The sequence below is a fragment of the Capra hircus genome, chromosome 25, assembly GCF_001704415.2.
Source record: "Capra hircus breed San Clemente chromosome 25, ASM170441v1, whole genome shotgun sequence".
NCBI classification, from domain to species: domain Eukaryota; kingdom Metazoa; phylum Chordata; class Mammalia; order Artiodactyla; family Bovidae; genus Capra; species Capra hircus.
Genome location: NC_030832.1, coordinates 13,851,570 through 13,874,852, shown reverse-complemented (window position 1 = coordinate 13,874,852; position 23,283 = coordinate 13,851,570). Strand labels below are relative to the sequence as shown.

At 45.9% G+C, this 23,283-nt stretch overlaps 1 protein-coding gene across 1 annotated transcript in view; it reads right to left on the bottom strand.

Annotated features, from left to right (window-relative positions):
• Positions 1 to 23,283, bottom strand: part of C25H16orf45 (chromosome 25 C16orf45 homolog) — a 146,063-nt gene that overhangs the window by 6,243 nt on the left and 116,537 nt on the right. The window contains exon 3 of the mRNA XM_005697522.2: positions 7,159 to 7,232. Within this exon, the coding sequence (XP_005697579.2) occupies positions 7,159 to 7,232 (74 nt within the window). The remainder of the gene's footprint in view (positions 1 to 7,158; positions 7,233 to 23,283) is intronic.

The window sequence follows — 23,283 nt, the reverse complement described above, 5'->3', positions numbered from 1 at the left end:
TGGGATCTAGCAGCCCCTGTATTCCTGCTCATCGCTGTGCTGACGATGGTAGTGGGTCCCGAAGTCTGATTCTGCAACTCACTCGTCAGCATCATAGAGCCTCCTTGCCCTCTGCAGGTGGATGAACCACAGTGCCCCTGGACTCAAGGAGTGATGTCACTGTCCTTTCCAAGTTACCAGCAGCAGCCTTCCAATACTCCCCTGTCCTCTGCCAGGCCCCAGATCTTACACCAGAGTCACGTGGCTATAAGTAGAATCCCCAGGAACTCACAAACCTCCCTCCTCAAGCTATTCATCCCCACTATCTTTTGCCAGTTCAGGCATCTTCCGGTCTCCCCAGATACTCAGAGGTAGCCCTCTGCTCAGAGTCCTGAGCCTCTCCATAAACTCACAGGAGAGGCCACCTACTCAAAGGGGTCTGTCCCAGTATCCCAGTTACTGACTCAGGTCTCCATACCACCAACCAGTGCTGTTCACCTGCTTGTGTGTATGACGTACCCTTCTGCCAGCATCTTTCACCTGCCTCCAGGTACTACCTACCTGCCTTAAGCCCCACCTGCCTACCTGCAGGCTCCACCCACCTACCTGTAGGCATCCCCATTTCCCTGCTGGTATCACTCACCTGCCTGCAAGCATCACACATCTGCTTCCAGGCACCACTCACCTATCTACTGGTACCTATCTATCTACTTTGTCTACTACTACTTTTGTTTCCCGGCATCACCCACCTACTTGCCAACTTTATCCCCTGTTGGCATCATACATCTGATTCCTAGTATCTCCACAGGCTTGCCAATGTGACCCTCCGACTCGCTTCTCATCTCCTCCAGCACGCCTCCTGAGCCCAGGCCACCATCGTCTCTCCCTGGCCCATGCGTGGCCTCCTAACTGTAGACTAAGGTGGTCGGTAGACCTTACCACAACTGGGAGACCTCGCCATAGGATCACAATCCTGGCTTGATGCCCCAGCTCCTCCCCTTCTTAGCTGTGTGATTCTAGGCACATTCCTCAACCTCTCTGAGCATCCAGGCTCTCAACAGAGACAGTCATAAAGTTGTTGCAAGTTTTAAGAGAGAGAAGTCAAAACCCCAGGCTCACTGCCTGGCACACAGTTAGTGTTCATGAACAGTCAGCTACTATTAACACAGGCTCTTATTTTACATTATCACTTTTGCTTTCACGATTAAAGGCTCTCTAGATCACACATTTACCAAACCAGGTACAAAAGAAATAAATGCTTACTGAAGGAAAAGCAAGTCTCACGGCATAAGAAGCAGGCAAAAGTAAGTGCGTAATAAATGGCAACAATTATCATTGTATCACCATGCATTATATTTTCATTTAATCTGGGTTACTCAACCTTGGCACTACTGACATTTGAGGCTGGACCATTCTCTGTCCTGGGGGCTGTCTGGAGCACTGTAGGATGCTGAGCAGCACCCCTGACCTCCGCTCACTAGATGCCAGGAGCAGCCCCCTCTCCTAGTGGTGACCACCAACTGGGTTTCCTGACAAGGCCAATGTCCTCTGCAGGGCAAATCACCCTGGTTGAGAGTTGAGAATTACTAGTTGAATTCTTTCCAACAACTCTATGAGGGAGACATCATTTTTATTCTGTTTTTTTTTTTTTTTTTTTTTTTTTGAGACACTATTTTTACGTCCAAGGGAAGGGTACCATGGCTTCTACAGCCAAGTCTAAGGATCCCCAGCCCAGAGGGGCTGGTGGTGGCAGGGGAGGTGGGTGAGACGTCTTAGCTTGTCCCTGAGAAGCCCTGAGGGTATGGAGGGCCCTAGGTGTTCTTTCTCATAATGTGTGTGTGAAGTCACTTCAGTCCTGTCTGACTCTTTGTGACCCCAAGGGACTGTAACCCGCCAGGCTCCTCTGTCCATAGGATTCTCCAGGCAACAGTACTGGAGTGGGATGCTATTTCCTTCTCCAGGGGATCTTCCCAACCCAGGAATCTAACTCGATGGGCAGGCGGGTTCTTTACCACTAGCGCCACCTGCCTGGTAGCTCAGACAGCAAAGAATCTGCCTGAAATGCAGTTCGATCTCTGGGTCCAGAGATTCCCTGGGGGAAGAAATGGCAACCCACTCCAGTATTCTTGCCTGGAGAATCCCTTGGACCGAGGAACCGGGCAGGCTACAGTCCCTGGGGTCGCAAAGAGTCAGATATGATTGAGTGACTTTGTCTCATCATAGTCTGCTGAATTATTTTCTGACCCTGGCAGAAGAAGCATGATTTTCTTGGCCTTTGAGTCCTCTCTTTACTTGTTATTTTTTTGCTGTATTGCTGGCAGCATTGGGTTGTTTCTTCCTAAACCCACCTAAGTCCATCTAGAAACCTGGCACTGGTCCAGGGAATACATAGATGTGCTCTTCGCAACAAAGAGTCAGAGGACACAGTGGGGAGAGGTGACCAGCAAGGCAGGAGAGGGAACTTTACTATCTGCGTTTCTTCAGGGAAGTGATTGGGAAGATATGGTTTCCTAGGAGAAATCAGTGGGGGTTGGGGGAGGACCTGGGCTCTGTTGCTAAGTGACCCATTGACCTTGTGTTTCTCTGCTGAACCGCCGATGGCATTTTAAGCAGAACACGTCCTTCAGCGGGGACTGTCCCTTCCATGCAGGTTTAGCATTCCTGGTTTCTGCCCATTGAGTGTCAGGACTGATCTCATGTTTATTTAAACTTTTTTTTGAGTGAATTTTGGTATTCTAAATATTGCATGAAAATATGATTGCTGAATTTCTCATGTTTCAGCTGAGCGCCTTTTTATTCTCACCCTAATCCCAGTCCTGGTCAGTGACACAGCCTAGGTATTGTGTCCACCAAAGACTCCCATCTTCCACCCATTTCCCACCCATGCACTAGACGCTGCCAAGGCCCCCAGTGAAGCCCCTCTGGCCTGGGGAGGCCTTGGCTGGCCACACCCTTGTGTCTCCTTTGCCCCAGTGCCACCCATGTGTCCTGCTGAGCTAAGAGTGGGCTCTGGGAATTCTTCCTCTCAAGAGAGAGACATCAACCCATGCTGGGCCCATCATAGCCCCTGGGAAGCTGAAAATTGGGATATAGAGTCAGGCTCTTGGGTGGGAAAATCATGGAAGGGAGATGAAGTTGTAACCGAGCAGGGACCCTCTGGGGCCTTCTTGGGACAGACACCACCCGCCCCACCAACCCACATCCTCTGCTTCAGCTCCTATCTGAAATCCCCTAGATAACAGTATCTGATGCACATTTCCTGAGTTGTTTTACAGAGGCTAACCACCACCCCCCTACCAAATGGGACATGTTAACTACTTGATGGACATGAGCCTGTAGCCCCCAGGCCTCCTGGAGCCTAAAGATTGACAGTGTTAACCCCTGGGACACTGCCCAGTGACCTCACCATCAGCCAATCAGAGAATTGTGCACCAGCCGATCACAGACCCTGGGATGCCCCTCGCTCACCTGGGCTTCAAGAATGTTTTGCTGAAACCCAACGGGGAGCTCTGGTATTCTGAGCACTAGCTGTCCTGCACTCCTTGCTTGTCCCTGCAATAAACACTGCACTTTCCTTCCCCACCACCAGGTGTCAGCAGGCTGGCTTTACTGCACAGGGGCAAGTGGGACCCATGTGTGGTTTGGGAACAGTGGCCTTGCTTGGCTCATGTGCTAGAGGGAAGACATGGAACAAGCTCCAAAATGGACAGTGAGAGACAGCAGGGGCACAAAATATTCCACGGCTTTCCTGATCCTGGTTCTGAACCCTTGTGAGGCTGGGCTGAGCTTTCTGCCTGTATTAGGATAAACAGTACTCCTGCTGTTGTTCAGTCGCCCAGCCGTATCTGATTCTTTGCAACCCCATGGGCTGCAGCATGCCAGGCCTCTCTGTCCCTCATCATCTCCCAAGCTTTGCCCAAGTTCATGCCCATTGCATCGGTGATGCCATCCAGCCGTCTCATCCTCTGAAGCCCTCTTCTCCTTTTGGCCACCCCTAATTTTATTTGGAAATACCCTACTTGGGAATAGGGTTTTTGTGGATGTAGTTAGTTAAGATGAGGTCATACTCATTCAGGTGAGCCCTTAATGCAATAATTTCTGTTCTTATGAGAAGAGATGGGGACTTTCCTGGTGGGCCAGTGGCTAAGACTCTGCCCTCCCAGTGCAGGGGACCCAGGTTCCATCTCTGGTTGGGGAACTAGGTCCCACATGCCACAACAAAGATGGAAGGTCCCGCGTGCTACAACGAAGACCTGGTGCAGCCAAAATAATTTTTTTTTTAAAGAGGACATGACAGAGATACACAAAGAGAGAAGGGCCCTGACAGAGGCAGAGACTGGAATAAGGCAGCTACAAGCCACGGAGCGAGGATTGATGGAAACCATCAGGAGCTGGAAGACGCAAAGAGGGACTCTCTTCTCCAGCCCCTGGCGGCAGGATCCTAGTCCTAAAGTTCTATTGTTTTGAAGTAACCAGGAAGGGTTAATTATGACTCCCTGCTGAATCTGTTCTTAAGCCCTTTAACCCTCGTTTGCGCGTTTTTTTATTATCAGCATACATAATGGCTTGCCTCAGGGAACCCTGCTGCCTCTGCCGAACTGTTAAACTAAAATAACCCCATCCACCTGTAGATGGCAGAAAGAAAGAAATTAACACACCGCACCCCGCCTGAGGTTTGCCATTCTAGGAGACAGTTGTAGGAATTAAATGGTCTTTTTGTTTCCTCACCTCCCCCCCATCTCTGACATCCAGGCCCCACACGATGGTTATTTTGAGACACTAGCCTGCCATCGTCTCTTTCAGCCGGCTACCAAATAAAGTCCCTTCCCTGTCTTAACACCTTGTCTTGGATTTACTGGCCTATCATGAGGCAAGTAGAGTGAACTTGGACTCCATGTCATCCTAACAATTGATTTTAGAACATTTTAATTGCCTCAAGAAGAAGCCCCACAGCCAGAGCTGTTACTTCCCCTTTTCTTAAATTCTATTTATTTATTATCATTATTTATTTTGGGGGGCCGTGCCACATAGCATGTGGGATCTCAGTTTTCCAACCAGAGATCAAACTCACGTCCCCTGCATTGGATGCCAGGAGTCTTAATCACTGGGCCACCAAGGAAGTCCCGTCACCCCCTTTCAGTTAGGGCTGGCTACTCACTTGTGTCCTCTCAGGGCCTGCACAGTGCCTGGCATCCAGTGAAAGTGGCCGTCACTCAGTCACGTCCAGCTGTTTGCGACCCCGTGGACTGCAGCCCGTCAGGCTCCTCTGTCCATGGGATTTTCCAGGCAAGAATACTGGAGTGGGTTGCCATGCCCTTCTCCAGGGGATCTCGCGCCATAGGCAGACTCTTTACCTTCTGAGCCACCAGGGAAGCCTTAGTAGTTGCTCATTAAAGCAACTAGTAGGTGCTCATTAAAGCAATGATGCCAGAAGATTCTGTAATCATTGCACACACTCCTGTTAGAATAAAGTATGTTTGCTATCTTATGTCATCTCGGGGCATATCCACAACAACCGTGTGCATGCCTCATGGTTTGTTTCATTTTGCAGACAAAGAATTTAAGGCTCAAGAAATCAAGGTGCTCAGTGAAAGTCATTTAGCTGGCAATCCTGGCTTCAAACCCAAATCTCTGGATTTTAAAGTGTTTCTCAGGCGGCAATTTGCCTACCTCCCTGGCCAGGGGATATCTGGCAACATCTGGAGACATTTTGAGAGACTTTACAGCATTATAAAATCCAAAAATTGTTAGATCAAACTGTAAGTTGGGGATTGTCTGTATGTTGAGAAGTGTAAGTGCCCCCAGAGGCATCTAACCCAGCTTGGATGGGCAAGGAAGGCATTCTTTGGGAAATGGGTCAAAGAAGCTATGACCTGAAGGATGAGAAGGATGTGTTAGGTTGATGACATGCTGTGCTGTGCTGAGGCACTCAGTACTGTCCAACTCTTTGTGACCCTAGGGATTGTAGCCCACCAGGCCCCTTTATCCATGGGATTCTCCAGGCAAGAATACTGGAGTGGGGTTGCCATGCCCTCTTCCAGGGGATCTTCCCAATCCAGGGGTTGAACCCAGGTCTCTCACACTGCAGGCAGATTGTTTACCGTCTGAGCCACCAGGAAGCTCAGATTAATGATAACAATAATAATAATAATAATATGTGTGTGCTAAATTGCTTCAGTTGTGTCCAAGTCAGGTGCAACTCTATGGACTGCAGCCTGCCAGGTTCCTCTGTTCATGGGATTCTCAAAAATACTTGAGTGGGTGGCTGTGCCCTCCTCCAGGGGACCTTCCCGGCCCAGGGATCGAAGCTGCATCTCTTGGGTCTTCTGCATTGGCAGGTGGGTCCTTTACCACTAGCGCCATGTGGGAAGCCCAATAACAACAGTGCTAATTTGTTAAGCACTTAAATAGGATGTTGTAGTTGTTTAGTCGCTAAGTCATGTCTGACTCTTTGAGACCCCATGGACTGTAGCCTGCTAGGTCCTCTGTCAGTGGGATTTTCTAGGCAAGAATATTAGAATGGGTTGCCATTTCCTTCTCCAGGGGATCTCTCTGACCCATGGATCGAACCCAAGTCTCCTGCCTGGCAGACATATTCTTTACCACCTTGGACGCCTGCTAAGCACTTTACATGTTTTATCCCCTTTGTCAATCTCACAACAGTCCTTTGAGACAGACAGTATGATTGTCCCAGATTAGAGACGAAGAAACTGCGTTGTAGTGAAATAACTTGCCCAAGGACACATGATTCATAAGTGACAGAGGTAGGTTTGACTCCAAAATCAGAGCTTGTAACCACCATACTCTACCTATACCCTAACAGGATAATAAGAATAATCATTGCTAATATTTGCTGGACTCTTTGGACCAGCCATCAAGCTTAGCACGTGGTTTGCATCGTTTCATTCATCACAATGAGATTTATACCCAATGAATTAGGTACTATTACTATTCCTACCCCATTTTCAGAGGAGGCGAGACTGAGTCTCAGAGAAATAACATGACTTGCCCGAGGCCAAGGAGGTGGGCAGAATTAGGACTTGAACGAGGTCTGCCTCGTGTGGAGTTGGTTGAGCCACGCGATCGGGAGCCCTGAGTTGCAAGAATGAGGCTGCGCTAGGGCCTTCCAGACAGGGACTCTGAGCAGCTGTCTGGCGGAGGTGGGGTCCCCATGGTTACCTGGGATGGCGACCAAGTTCTGCAGTTCCTGCTTCAAGTCCATGATGTCGTTGCAGAGTTGGATGTCATCCATCCTGGGGAGAGAGGACACCGCACGACCACAGGTTACATCGACAGAACATTCTACATCCTGAGCACCACCCCGGATTCAAACAAAGAGGACTGGTGGGAGGGCTTTGTCCTCTGTAGAGATCACACAGGCTCTTTAGAAGTCTTCCATCAAAAGTAACAAGACAAAAACTGCCCATTCTCCCACGACTCAGGAATGATCACAGTTAATAACACCTTGATAGAGTCCCTTCCAGTCTTCGGGTGCCTGGTTTTGTTGGCTTACGTGAGCGCCTTCATGTCATGGGGTCAGTGTATTCCTTTTTCAGCTATGTGAAAAGCTTTTAAACATCACAGAAATCAACAGCACAGACAGAAAATGTTCCTCTATCCTTTGGAGAAAGCCATCGGCAAGGGTTTCTTATCTGTTCCTCTAGATTAAAAAAAATGTTTACTCTTTTATTACCAAATACAACATCGCTCACGTACAAACACATTTTGCAATTAACTAATTTTGTGTTGCACGTATTACTGTGTCAGGACATGCATAGCTCCTCATTTTTAATGACTGCATAGTATTCTGATATATTGATAAACAGTAATTTATTTAACCACTGTCCCCCATTCACAGACATTAGACTTATTTCCAGGTATATTCTAGGATAGATTACTAGAAATAAAGGAATTCCTAGCAAATTAATTTCTAGAAATGCAGTTGGAGGGTTAAGTGACATGAACCCTTGCATTTTGATAGGGATTTCCAAATTGTCCTCCAAAGGGACTCTGCATGATATTCCCAGCAATAGTGTAAAAAGAAGATCACCCCTATAACCTCAGCAGTTGGGTTGCACACACAATTTTGCATTATGGAGTCTAGTTTCCTGTCTGTGTATTGCAGTATTAGCTCATCTTACTGTAAATGATGTTTGTAAAGGCTACCTGGAATTCTACCAAGTAGATTTATCAGGGTGGTTTCAATTATGCCCTTAATCTTGATTACTTAGATTTTTTTTCAGATTGCTTGTATTTTAGCCACTGTAGGATTAACCTAAGGCTTTTCTTTCATGTTGGATTATTTGGGGTGGGAGCTACTGATTCTCAGAAGTAAAACACTGAATCCAAAGGGTATGACATGTCTATGACCCGAGACATATTTTCAAGCAGCTTCCCCACTGGGTGTGTCGTGTGCCTTCATTCTGCATGTCTTTATTGAGCATTTACTGTGTTCGCCACTGTCATAGGCTTCAAGGATGTACCAGCCTCCCCTGCTTTCGTTACTGAAATTTAATCTGGGGAGACAGAGGGTAAACACAAATACAATAAAACATCAGATGCTCCAAAGAAGAGTGAAGCAGGTGGAGGGATGGAGTGGACTGGTTTGGCCACATCAACCTTCTGTCCCAGGAAGAGATAGAAAGAAGCATGAATATTCTCAAAGGGTTCATCTGACTTGTCCAAGTTCACTGATCTTTCAGCTTCCTTCTGGGGTATCTTTGTCAAGAACTTGATCTCCATTCAGAAGCGCCATCCTCAGACCAGCTTGGGGGCCCCTGGCCTTCGCTGGCCAAGAATGGCCCAGATGACCCATTCCGACCACACCATCCCAGCTTTCAGGACAAGTGGCAGGAAATGTCTCACTTTAGCCTCCATCTCCTGCTCCTGTTGCCGGAGGCACTCCAAGCGACTGTCAGATCCTGCCCTGGAATGTCCTAGCAGGTGGCAGCTGCTATGAGTGAGCATGGGGGCTTCGCCAGAAGGGTACAAGCTGTTTTCCTGGGTTCCTATCTGTGCTGTTCCAACCAGAGGTACTCCAGAATCCTTCTTTACATGGAGCATGGCAATCAGGCTAAATCAGTGGTTTATTTATTTATTTATTTTAAGGGGAACAGTTCACAGGTGTTTACTGTCTATTAAGAAGGGGCGTGGGCAGCACAGCCATCTGACAGTGGATTCTGATGACAATTCTCTGTTCCTTGCTTGTGGCAATAAGCCCAGGTATGACCTTTTTTTTTTTTTTTTTTGGTCTTTGGAGTCTGAATGTGGTCTGATCAGATTTTTGTTTGATTACTTTATCTTAATTGGAGGATAATTACTAAATTGTGATTTTTTTGCCATACATCAACATGAATTTGCCACAGGATTACATGTGTCCCCCTATCCTGAACCCCCTCTCCCACCTCCCTCCCCACCCCATCCCTCTGGGTGGTCCCAGAGCACCAGCTCTGCATGCTGGGCTTCGTGTATTGAACTGGCACTGGTCATCTATTTTACATATGGTAATATACACATTTCAATGCTATTCTCTCACATCACCCCAGCCTTGCCTTCTCCCACTGAGTCCAAAAGTCTGTCCTTTACATCTGTGTCTCCTTTGCTGCCCTGCACAAAGGATCATTGGTACCGTCTTTCTAAATTCCACACATATGCGTTAATATACAGTATTTGTCTTTCTCTTTCTGACTTCTGTATAATAAGCTCCAGGTTCATCCACCTCATTAGAACTGACTCAAATGCGTTCCTTTTTATAACTGAGCAATATGCCATTGTGTATATCAATGGTTCTTAATGGGGACGATTTTGGTCTCTAGGGGCATCTGGCAATGTCTGGAGACTTATTTGCTGTTATCACTGGGTGTGCGTGGAGACTGCTACTGGGTCTAGCGGGTAGAATCCAGGGATGCTGTGAAACATCCCGCCGCCTCAGTAGAGAATTATCTGGTTCAAAATGCCAATCATGAAGTTGAGAAATCTCGGGTTGTAACCATAGAATTGACATAGGTATCTGATGGATAAATTTTGAAAGACGAGAGAAGGAGAGATGGTGAAAGGAACAAAGAGCAACAGGTAATGATAGAAGCAGGGTTTCCCTGGTGGCTCAGCCATGATAAAGAACCCGCCTGCTATTGTAGGAGATGCAGATTTGATCCCTGGGTCAGGAAGATCCCCTAGAGAAGGAAAAGGCAATCTGCTCCAGTATTCCTTTTTTTTTTTAATTGAAGAATAATTGCCTTACAGAATTTTGTTTTCTGTCAAACCTCAACATGAATCAGCCATAGGTATACATATATCTCCTCCCTCTTGAACCTCCCTCCCATCTCCCTTCCCATCCCACCCTTCTAGGTTGATACAGAGCCCCTGTTTTGAGTTTCCTGCGCCATACAGCAAATTCCTGTTGGCTATCTATTTTACATATGGTAATGTAATGAGATTGACAGATGCTTACTCCTTGGAAGGAAACTTATGACCAAACTAGACAGCATATTAAAGAGCAGAGACATTACTTTGCCAACAAAGGTCAGTCTAGTCAAGGCTATGGTGTTTCCAGTGGTCATGTATGGATGTGAGAGTTGGACTGTGAAGAAAGCTGAGTGCTGAAGAATTGATGCTTTTGAACTGTGGTGCTGGAGAAGACTCTTGAGAGTCCCTTGGACTGCAAGGAGATCCAACCAGCCCACCCTAAAGGAGATCAGTCCTGGGTGTTCATTGGAAGGACTGCTGCTGAAGCTGAAACTCCAGTACTTTGGACACTTCATGTGAAGAGTTAACTCACTGGAAAAGAACCTGATGCTGGGAGGGATTGGGGGAAGGAGGAGAAGGGGACGACAGAGGATGAGATGGCTGGATGGCATCACCGACTCAATGGACAAGAGTTTGAGTGGACTCCGGGAGTTGATGATGGACAGGGAGGCCTGGCGTGCTGCAATTCATGGGGTCACAAAGAGTTGGACACGACTGAGCGACTGAACTGAACTGAATGTAAGTTTCCATGTTACTCTTCCCATATATCTCACCCTCCCTTCCCCCCTCCCCATGTCCATAAGTCTACTCTCTATGTCTGTTTCTCCATTGCTGCCCTGTAAATAAATTCTTCAGTACCGTTTTTCTATATTCCATATATGTGCGTTAGAATACGATATTTATCTTTCTCTTTCTGATTCACTTCGCTCTGTGTAATAGGTTCTAGGTTCATTCACCTCACCAGAACGGACTCATATGCATTCCTTTTATGGCTGAGTAATATTCCATTGTGTATATGGACCACAACTTCTTTATCCATTCATCTGTTGATGGGCGTCTAGGTTGCTTCCGTGTTCTAGCTATTGTAAACAGTGCTGCAATGAACAATGGGACACAGGTGTCTTTTTTCAACCCTGATTTCCTCAGGGTATATGCCTACAAGTGGGATTGCTGAGTCACATTGTGGTTTTATTCCTAGTTTTTTAAGGACTCTCCATACCATCTTCCATAGCGGCTGTATCAGTTCACATTCCCACCAACAAGGCAAAAGCATTCCTTCTCCACACCCTCCCCAGCATTTATTGTTTGCAGAGTTTTTGATGATGGCCATTCTGACCAATGTGAGGTGATATCTCATGGTGGTTTTGATTTGCATTTCTCTAATAATGAGCGATGTTGAGCATCTTTTCATGTGTTTGTTAGCCATCTGCTTCAGTATTCTTGCCTGGGAAATCCCATGGACAAAGGAACCTACAGTCCATGGGGTTGCAAAAGAGTCGGACATGACTTAGCCCTTAGCAACAACAATGTTAGAAGCAAGAGCAATGGCACCAGACATCTCTAGCTCAAAGGGGCCAAGTGCCAGAGGTTTTTCTCACTTTCCTCATCTTTGAAATACGAATTACAATAGTACAGCTGTCCAGGATTACTATGCAGGTCAGGCATTGAGCCTGGGCCGTACATAGTACAATGCTCAGTAAATGGTATCTGTCACTGTTAATAGCTGTTAGAAAGAGGCAGGAGGGAAAAGAAAGAGAAAATGATGCTGGACAAGCAGTTATGTGACAAATGGAGCCCACGGCTTCAAACTTCTTAAAAAACAAACCTATTTTGATTATATTCCTCTCTATAAAATATTTTAAAATAAAATTTTTGTTGATGTTTGACAGAAAACAACAAAATTCTGTTAAGCAAGAATCCTTCAATTAAAAAATAAATAAAATGGGAAAAAAGAAGAGGAGGAAAATATTTTTTTAAATAGAATTCTCATCTGGTTGCTCGGCAGATTCCTGATCACCGTAGAAATTTTGAAAAATATAAACAAGGACAAATAAGGAAACTAAACTTACACATAACCTTGATCCACACGCACAGAGGCCACTGTTCCACCCTGAGTGTTGCAGTGGGCTTCACGCCAGCCTTTTGCCTTCACGTAACCCAGGTCTGGGGGATTTGCACTGGGGGGTGCCCTTCACCCTTCATCCATTTCAAACCTGCACTTAGCATAGTTTTGAGTCCTCCTGAGTCTATCCAAATCCCCAACACCTTAACAAACAAGGTGAAATTCTTGGGAAGCTCTCACAGGCAGACATGCATCAGAACCCCATGAAGGAGAGGAAATGGCAACCCACTCCAGTATTCTTGCCTGAGAATCCCATGGACAGAGGAGCCTGGCAGGCCATGGTCCATAGGGTCGCAAAGAGTCAGACACGACTGAAGTGACTAAGCACGATCTCATTTCAAAGCAGAAACAGACACAGACATAGAGAACAAACGTACGGATCCCAAACAGGGAGGGGTGGGATGAACTGGAAGACGGAAATTGACATATACACTACTGATGCTATGCATGAAACAGACACCTGAGGGGGTACTTCTCTGGTGACTCAGCGGTGAGGAATCTGCCAGCCAGTGCAGGCGAGTTGGGTTCCCTATATGACAGTAGCCACTTAACAGGGAGTCCTGGTAAGGAGTGCAGAACTGACAAGCTACCACCAACAAGAAGCATTTGGGAAAGGTCAAAGGAAAGCGGAGACAACAGTCCATGTGTCCTACCAACTTCCCAGAATCCTCCTCTCTGGAATCCAACTTGGGTGAACAATGCGTGCACCACCAGCAAGGACCCCGAGTCAGTTTCAGAGACAACCCAGAAGCTAACTCCATCACCATAATACCCAAGCCTGTGAGCCACGTGGCAGAGGAGTTCTCCTGGGTTCCCTCACCCTGCTGCTTTCTGCCTGGGCGCCCCTTCCCAGTGAAGTCTTTCCTGGTGGCTCAGATGGTCAAGAATCCGACTGCAATGTGGGACACCTGGGCTCGATCTCTGGGTTGGGAAGATCCCCTGGAGGAGGGCATGGCAACTCACTCCAGTATTCCTGCCTGGAGAATCCCATGGGCTGAGGAGCCTGGTGGGCTACAGTCCATGGGGTCACAAAGAGGTGGGCACGACTGCGTGACAAAGCACGGCACAGTGTCTCCTCACGCAATTCATTTCCAAGCGTCAGACAAGAGCCACTTTCTGGCCCTAGAAGGGGTCTATCTTCCTAAAACAATGTGAGTCTTGAGTGCTAACCCCTCATACTCCTGAAGCTGCTACAGCCACTGTGGTGAGGGTGGCACGGGGGGGGGGGGGAGCAAGGAAAGAGACGGATCCTTGATGACATCCTTGAGCCACCAACACCTAGTTAATTGAGGACACTATTAATCAGATGTTCTGATTACTTGTAGCTGAAGACACCTTCACCAATACATATACGTGGACATGTGCATTTCTAATTAAAGTAGGACCAAAATAAACAGGCATATACCCTGCTCATTGTGGGCATTACATCATGTCGATTGTCCAATGTCATCAAATAATATTATTCAAAACACATTTAACCAGTTCTTGCAAAGCACTTTTGAAGCTTGGCTGGAACTTCGAATAAGCCCCATTAGTCCAATTCTCTGCCGGAATAGTGCTGAACCCTGGAAATGGAACTCTGCTTGTTCTAGAGAGAGAGATGTCATTTCTCAGAACCTGACTGATGGAGGAAGGAAAAGAAAGTCAGCCCGTGTCATCACGCATCTCAACCTTTCATGTTGGGACAATGGAGAAAATTGGCCATTTTACCAGCTCTGGGCGTGGAGAAGTAAATAGGCTCTGTCAGAAAAATAGTGCTGCTTTACAAAATCTCTCTGCAGATGACATGGTCTGGAGCCTAATGGAAACCCAGCAGAGAGCAAGATGTGAAGGCAGAGGCCGACTGACAGAGGAAAGGGCTGACTTTTTAAGGGAGTATTTTCTTGGCTTCTTCCTGGGGCTTCTGTCGTGGCTCAGATGGTAAAGAATCTCCCTACAATATGGGAGACCTGGGTTCGATCCCTGCATCAGGAAGATCCCCTGGAGAAGGCTATCCGCTTCACTATTCTTCCCTGGAGAATCACATGGACAGAGAAGCCTGGCAGGCTACAGTCTATGGGATCGCAAAGAGTCACACATGAGTGAGCAACTCACACAACACTCTGTAAGTTGCGGATGCAGTGGACACCTTGGGATGTGTAAGAAGAAATAACAACTGGGATGTGGAGCCCTACCATTAACCTCCTCCATGACTAAAGCGAAAACTCTGGTTTTCTATACACACTACACTTGTGACTCCAAATGCGTGGGTTTTCTCACACAAAGCAATTCTCCAATTCTTGGTGGACACCAACCAGGTGTCCCATCGTTGAACTCAACTCTGATACTCACTACCTGGAGTGAGCACAGACCTCACAGGTCAAGGGCTCAGTCCAGTCAGACTCAGAGGCCAACTGCAATTTGGGACCACTTCTACTTCTGACCAGCTGGCTATGAACTGGGGGCTCCCATGATCCCCTTCCCCAGGTTCGCTAATTTGCCAGAACCGTTCAAAACTCAGAATTACATGTACGTACACTTGCTAGCTTATTAGAAATGATATTTTAAAAGGTACAGATGAACAGCCAAATGAAGAGACACACAGGGCAAGGTATGGTGAAGAGTGTGGGAGTTTCCAGGCCCTCCCCAGGGCAGGCCACTCTCCCATCAACTCCATGCGTTCACCAACCTGGAAGCCCTCCAAACATCACAAGAGGTTTTATGAGGCTTCATCATGAAGGCATGATCAATTATTAACAATCAATGATTGTGGAGATCAGGCTCCACAATCTCCCCAGAGAATTCAGGGATTGGTGCCGCAAGTTTCAAGCTTCCAAGCAAGCCTTGGTCTTTCTATGGACCAGCTCCCAACCCAAAGCCACTGAGGCATCTCATTAGGATGTGAAACAACACTCATTACTCAGGAAATTCCCAGGGCCTACGAAGCTCTTGTGTCAAGGAACAAATGCTCCCCAAAAGATGCTCCCAGCATCCCTGTCACTCAGGAAGTAACTAGAATTTCAGGAGCTCTGTCAGGAACTGGTGGCAAACACCAGGATATGGAAGAGGAATTAAAGGACCTCTCGATAAAGGTAAGGAGAGTGAAAAAGCTGGCTTGAAACTTAACATTCAAAAAACTAAGATCATGGCATCTAGGCTCATCGCTTCATGGCAAATAGATGGGGAAACAATGGAAACAGTGACAGACTTTATATTTTCTTGGGTTCCGAAATCACTGTGGATGGTGACTGCCGCCATGAAATTAAAAGACGCTTGTTCCTTGGAAGAAAAGCTATGACAAACCCAGACGGCATATTAAAAAGCATAAACATCACTTTGCCGACAAAGGTCTGTATAGTCAAAACTATGGTTTTTCCAGCAGTCATGTACGGATATGAGAACTGGACCATAAATAAGGCCAAGAGCTGAAGAATTGATGCTTTTGATCTGTGGTGCTGAAGACTCTTCAGAGTCCCTTGGGCAGCAAGGAGATCAAACTGGTCAGTCCTAAAGGAAATCAACCCTGAATATTCACTGGAAAGACTGATGCTGAACCTGAAGCTCCCATACTTTGGCCACCTGATGCAAAGAACTGACTGGAAAAGACCCTGATGATGGGAAAGATTGAAGGCAGGAGGAGAAGTGGGTGACAGAGGATCAGATGGTTGGATGGTATCACTGACTCAATGGACACAAGTGTAAGCAAACCTCAGGAGATAGTGAGGACAGGGAAGCCTGGTGTGCTTCGGTTCATGGGGCTGCAAAGAGTCAGACGTGACTTAGCAAATGCACAACACCACCACCAACACCAGATACATTATTAAACCAAAATGACCCTGGGCAAATCATTCATCTCCCCATACTTCTGCTTCCTGACAGAGAGGATGAGGGGCTTAAAGTGTGAAACGGAGTATCTGCTGCCATAAGTAAACAAGGGTGCCACGGTCACCAGCAGTGGCAGCCCCGTGGTGTGAGCTGGTGAGCCCTAAGAGAATTCAGGAAGGAGAATACCTGCAATCTGACAGCTATTGAGCTGCTGCCACGGTGAACACTATGTGAGCACTGAGGAGCTGGGGGAGGAGGATCTTAGAAGACAAGTTGCTGGCCCCAGAAAGCTAAGGTGCATGTTTTTATTTATTAAAATATTTCATTTATTAAATATTTTTATTTAAATATTTGATTATTTTAATTATTAAATAAAATATTTTATTAAAATATTTATTTGTATTAAAAAAGAGCTCTCTTTTTCTGTGCACTCACCTGACACATGTGAAAGGAATGATTTTTAGCAAGCCCAGACTCTTGTATCTTCCCATGCTTAGAAAAGCACTAAATTCCTTAACTTGAGATATCTGACTTTCCTTAATTAACAATAATCTTTTGATGTTCAGACTACCTGCTCCTTGCTGCAAACTTCTATATAACCTGACTCCTCCCCTCGGTTTCTCAGAACAGTTCTTCCACGGTCACTTGAGATGCTGCCTCCCAGGCCTGAAGTCCTAAAAATTCCCACCAAATAAAATATAACTCAATTTCTATTTTTTTTTTAATTTCTATTTTTAAATTTAAAAAAATTTTCTATTTTTTAAGTGGACACAAGATCCAGGGAGCCCTGTTCTTCCAGCACGCAGAGGTGATAACACGCTTTAGACCCAGCTGGACCGGGATCAACTCCCCCACTGACCAGCGACATGACCTGTGCGAGTCCTTCCACCGCTCCGGGTGTCAGCGCTCTCATTGTGGAAGAGGAATCTTACCTTCATCTTTCATTCTTCTGTGAAGAATGAGATCAGCTTATGCGTGTAGAGCAGGCAGTCCTGTGCTCAGCACGTCTGTAGTAGGTACAGAGGAAAGGTTACTTCTGTCCACCCCTCTGCCCTGGGTAAGGTGGTGAACTGCTAGGCTGCCATTTGCTCAGACACTCCTGAAAACTCTCAGCCAACATTCCTGCGTCAAAGAATGAATCTCACTTTCTGTGCTATTTCAATTTCCTCCAACCTAATGGCACTGAGATGATGAATGTGTGTGTCTGTTTGGCAATCTTGGATTAATGAGTTTAAACGCTGTCCCTGGGGGAGAATACGTGTTGAGACCTCTCCAGGGAAACCGCGGTCTCAGCCTTCTCTCAGCATCACGTAAGCTGGGGACCAAGGACCAGCAAGGTGCCTGCCACGCAGGCTCAGGCGACACATCCATCAAACAGAGGCCTTTAGGACAGTCACTGAAGGCCTGTTTTCTCCTTGCGGCACATTTATGGTCTGCATGTTAACTGGCTTCTTTCTTGATTGTAATCAGACCCTCATTTGGGAGATGACACTGTTCCTAAAAGAATGTCACCTCCCTCAAGCACGAATTACTCTTCTCTCCCTCAGGGGTTTTCCAGATGTTCTCTGCTTTGATTCAGAAAATTTACTAATATTGAAAAACTCATTGAGCTGAACTCTTGGGATCTGTGCTGAGAAATGGAATATTTCCTGACATATCAGTAAACAAGGATGTCATCGTCATCAGTGATTGCAGCCCGCCAGTGTGAGCCGGTGAGCCCTAAGGAAACTCAGGAAGGGAAAGAATATCAGCAACCATCAGACTACAGCCACTCCCCAGGGTAAGCCCTGAGGGAAGGAAGCTCAGGATGTGAAAACAAAGGACCCGGGGCCCAGAGAGCTGAGGTGCATATCAAAGTAATAATTTCAGTGAGTCGACTCTAGCATCTGTCTGTACAAAGGGAAGCGCTCAGTTCCTTGATTTGAGATATCTGGTTTTCTTAATTAACAATATAATTTTTTCATGTTTAGACTACCTGCCCTTTGTTATAAAATTTCTGTATAACCTGGCTCATCCCCTCACCTACTCAAAGCTCTCAGGGTTACTTGAGATGTTGCCTCCTGGGCTTGATGTCCTAAAGATTTCCACTGAATAAAACAACTGTCATTAGGTTGTGAATATTTTTTTAAGTCAACAGTGCCACATGTCAATTACAAGTTTCTCTGAAAAAATTACAACAATATTTTTGTACTTCTGTTTTAGACCTAAAAGAGTACTTTTTTTACTTTTTGTCTTTTAAAAATCATATACATATCATAGACATACAGCCTCCTGGAAAAATGTCAAACAACATAGAAGTATAACTGTAGTCGGCATTTATTAATGTTTTCCTACTATTGGGGCCAGGCTCTGGTGTAAGCATTTTATAGAAATCATCTCAATTAACTCTCACAGCAGCCCTATGAGGTGCAGAATGGAATACTTCCTGCCATATCAGTAAACAAGCGATGTCACAGTCATCAGCAGTTGTAGCTACCATGGATGGTGAGCAGATGAGCCCTGAGGGAACTCAGGAAGGAAAGAATACCTGCCAACTAGCTGCCATCAGACCGCAGCCACTCCGGATGGTGAGCCCTGAGGAACTCACAATGCGGAAACACAGGAAACTGCCCCAGACAGCTGAGGTACGTATCAAAGGAATGATTTCTGTGACCCAGATTCTTACATCTTCCCATACATAGGAAAGCAACACATTCCTTAACTTGGGATGTCTGGTTTTCTTTGATTCACAGTAAGCTTTTGACAATCAGACTACCTGCCCTCCTTTGCAAAACTTCTATATAATTTGGCTCCCCTTGCTTGCCTCCTCAGAGCAGTTTTCTCAGGGCCACTTAAGATGCTGCCTCTTGGGCCTGAAGTCCTAAAAATTCCCACCGAATGAAACATAATGCAACTTTTAGGTTGTGACTATTTTTTTAAGCCTACAGAGGTGAGCATTATTATCAGCATCGTTTAGACGCTGTTGGGACTTGTTCAAGGCCACAGAGTGAGTAACAGGAACCTGAGCCTGGGCAGACTGACCTGTCAGGTGGGAATGTTGAAGTCCCATGCCATACGGTGGTTGGAGTTCAGGGAAGACAGAGACCAGAGTAGTTTGGGGGGAGGTTCCTCAGCAGAGGCTGCCACTTACGGAAGGGGTACAACCTGGCCGGTCACAGAGAAGAGTGCCAGGCACTCAGACAAAGGGCGAAGCTCAAACATTGTCTGTAGAAAGGAGTGTGGTGTCTGTGTTATGTGACAAGAAAGAATCCACCAAAATAGGACACACTGGTGACATATTGAACCGGGTTATGAAGGATTTGACATGGAAGCCATCTGAGGTTGGTTATGTGTCTATGAAAGCCAGTGTGGCCGACATGGTGATCAGTGTGTACACTCCAAGGAGGAACAGCATCCTCAATCTGAACGTCCTGTTTAAGGCACTCAGGAAACTTCCTGGAAGATATGTTTGCTCTTGAATCTCCAGCAGGGTCGACCAACTATGACCCATGGGCCAAACCTGCCTGCTTTGTGGACTCCATGAATAAGAATAGATTTTACTTTTAAATAGAAAAAAAGAAGAAGAGCATATCTGGACACATGAACATTATATGAAATTCAGGGTTCAGTGTCTGTTAGCTTGGTGCTGTCAGGCGAGTGTATGTTCCTGGGTTTTTGTCTCGTCACAACAAAGATTTGGAGTGACGGACACTAAAGCCCCCTGGGCGTGTCACAGCTCTCGGGTCTTGGACAGACCATGTTACAGCTCTCAGGTCTTGAATGGACCATGTTATAGCTCTTAGACAAATCAGTGTTACAGCTCTATTGTATTTAGAAGATAGCAGGAAAATCCATCTTCGAGGCATGAGGGCACGTGGATCCAAAGACGCCAAGAGAAGAGCGCCCCAGCACACGGGAGAGTGGGAGAGAGAGAGCTAGCTTTGGCTCCTCTTTTTATATGTTTTTCTCTTCCTGGGCCTGTTCTGTGTAAATTGGGCCAGCCAGGAGTGTTGTTTGTTTTACCTGAGGTCCTCACTCTGGTCCTCGGACCTTTCTTTGTTCTATTTTTGCAGGCTTTTCTCTTCCTTATCTATTAGCCACCGCCATTCTGGACTCCTTTTGCCTATTCTAACTACCTAATAGTGCAAAAGTAATTGTGGTTTTGCATTGTTGAAATTTGCTGTTTGATATTAGAATACATTCTTAAGAAATGTGGTTATGTTATACACCATTTTAATGTGTGTGTTTTTTTTGCTAATGATTTATTACTTGCTGTTTACTTTATATTTTAGACTATGGAAACAATGTTAGACAAAAAGCAAATTCGAGCGATTTTCTTATTGGAGGTAAAAATGGGTCGTAAAGCAGCAGAGACAACGCGCAACATCAACAACGCACTTAGCCCAGGAACTGCTAACAAATGCACAGTGCAGCAGTGGTTCAAGAAGTTTTGCAAAGGCGACGAGAGCCTTGAAGACGAGGAGTACAGTGGCCAGCCATCGAAAGTTGACAATGACAACTGACAGTCACTGTCAAAGCTGATGCTCTTACAACTACATGAGAAGTTGCCAAATAACTCAACATGGACCATTCTATGGTTGCTTGGCATTTGAAGCAAATTGGAAAGGTGAAAAAGCTCGATAAGTGGGTGCTTTAAGAGCTGACTGCAAATCAAAAAAATCGTCATTTTGAAGTGTCATCTTCTCTTATTCTATGGAACAGCAGTGAACCATTTCTCAATCAGACTGTGATGTACAATAAAAAGTGGACTTTATACGACAACAGGCAACAACCACCTCGGTGGCTGGACTGAGAAGAAGCGCCAAAGCACTTCCCAAAGCCAGACTTGCACCCAAAAAGGTCATGGTCACTGCTTGGTGGTCTGCTGCCTGTCTGATCCACTACAGCTTTCTGAATTCTGGCAAAACCATTACCTCTGAGAGTATGCTTAGCAAATAGATGAGATGCACTGAAAATAACACCTGCAACCAGCATTGGTCAACAGAAAGGCCCAATTCCTCTCCATGACAACAACCAATTGCATATCACGCAACCAGCACTTCAAAAGCTGAGTGAACTGGGTTACAAAGTTTCCCTCATCCACCAAATGCACCTCACCTCTCACCAACCGACTACTTTTTCAAGCATCTCAACAACTTTTTGCAGGGAAAATGCTTCCACCACTAGCAGGATGCAGAAAATGCTTTCCAAGAGTTAGCTGAATCGTGAAGTATACATTTTTATGCTGCAGGGATAAACAAACTTATTTCTCGTTGGCAAAAATGTGTTAATTGTAATGGCTCTTATTTTGATTAATAAAGATATGTTTGAGCCGAGTTATAATGATTTAAAATTCATGGTCTGAAACCACAATTACTTTTGTACCAAGCTAATATTAAAAATGTTTTATTGGAACACAGCTGTGCCCATTCATTTACCTACTATCTGTGACTGCTTTCACCCTATCACAGCCTAGCTGAGTAGTTGTGACAGAGACCATATGGCTCAAAATTGAAAATTTTTACTAGCTGGTCCTTTATAGGAAAATTTAGGGGTGGGTGGGTGAGAGGGAGGTTCAAGAGGAGGGGATATATGTATACTTATGGCTGTTTCATGTTGTAGTGAAAAAACCAACAAAACATTGTAAAACAAGTATCCTCCAATTAAAAATAAGCTTAAAAAAAGAAGGAAGAAAATTCTGTCCTGATCATAGTCTTTGGAAAAAAGAAAAAAACATGGAAAGGAATCAGAAATTAACCTTGTTCTTGGAGCTGAAAGAGCGCTCACCTTAAATAGATGAAGAAGTAAATGCCCAGGGAGGAGAATACTGATCATTGAGTCATTGATTTACTGACTTGTGTAACAAATCAATCATTTACACCAGGGGTCCCCAACCTCTGGGCCTTGGACTGGTATCTCCTGTCAGATAAGTGGCAGCTTTAGGTTAGAAATAGAGTACACAATAAATGTAATGCACTTACATCATCCAACCCCTCTCCCCCCTTCCATGGAAAAACTCTTCCATGAAAACTGGTCCCTGGTACCAAAAAGGTTGGCAACCACTGGTCTAGACAACCTAGATGAAAGCCTACTGCATGCAGGCCTCCCAACTCAATTTACATTTTGGAAAAACACCAGAAATCAAGCCAGCTAAGATTCCTGGCTATAAGGGGGGCCCTCAGGCTCTCACCCACCTGCTGCCTTGATTCAGGACCCAGCCCGCTTTCTCTTCTGGGCTCCAGCAAGGCGCTGGGCTGTACCGAGTGTGCACGAGGTTGGCCAACAGATTTCCTGCAGCAGCAGCTGATGTGATTTGGCAGCTTCTGCCATGCCATTCATCCTTCACATCCTTCCCTTCACTGAAGGCAACACTAAGTTTTGCGGCTTTTTACTTTCTACTTTTATTCCCCCCATCTCTTGCCTGTGTTACAGAGAGGAACTGACTCCATATCAGATCTGTTTCTTTTACTTCAACCTTTGCTTCTCATTTTTCCTGTTCACTAGAAGGACACTGTCCTTATATAAAGGCCTGCCTTGGGGAACCGTCCCCCTCTGCCTGAAGTTTAAGCCAAAATCCCTTTGTTCAGGACCCTGAACACCTGTGGATGGCTACAGGAAGGAAGAAATTAACACATCTCCTCCCAAGGTTGGCCATTCCAGGAGATATTTGTGAGATTAATGGTCTTTTTACTTTACTGCCTCACCTCTCCCTTCTCTATTCTATAAAAGAACCTGGCATCCAGACCCCAAACGGTGGTTATTTTGAGACATTACCACCTTCTCAGTCTGCCTGCTTTCCAAATAAAAGCATATTCTTTGCCTCAACACCCTGCTCTTGGTTAATTGGCCTGTTGTGCGGTGAGCAGAGCAAGCTTGGACTCAGTAACACCTAGAGAGTGCCTACATGGAAACATGGGAGTCATCCCCTTGGATGGCTCAGCAAGCTGTGAAAGTTCTGGTCCTGGATTTCCCTAATCCTAGCCCTGAGGGCCTCGGCTGAGTGGTCCACGAAGCATTAAAGATGCTAGGACATTCCTGGTGATCCAGTGGTTAAGACTCCATGATTTCAATGTAGGGGACATGGGCTCTATTCTATCTCTGGTTGGGAGACTAAAATCCCATGTGCTGTGCTATGCTGTGCCACCCATTTGACA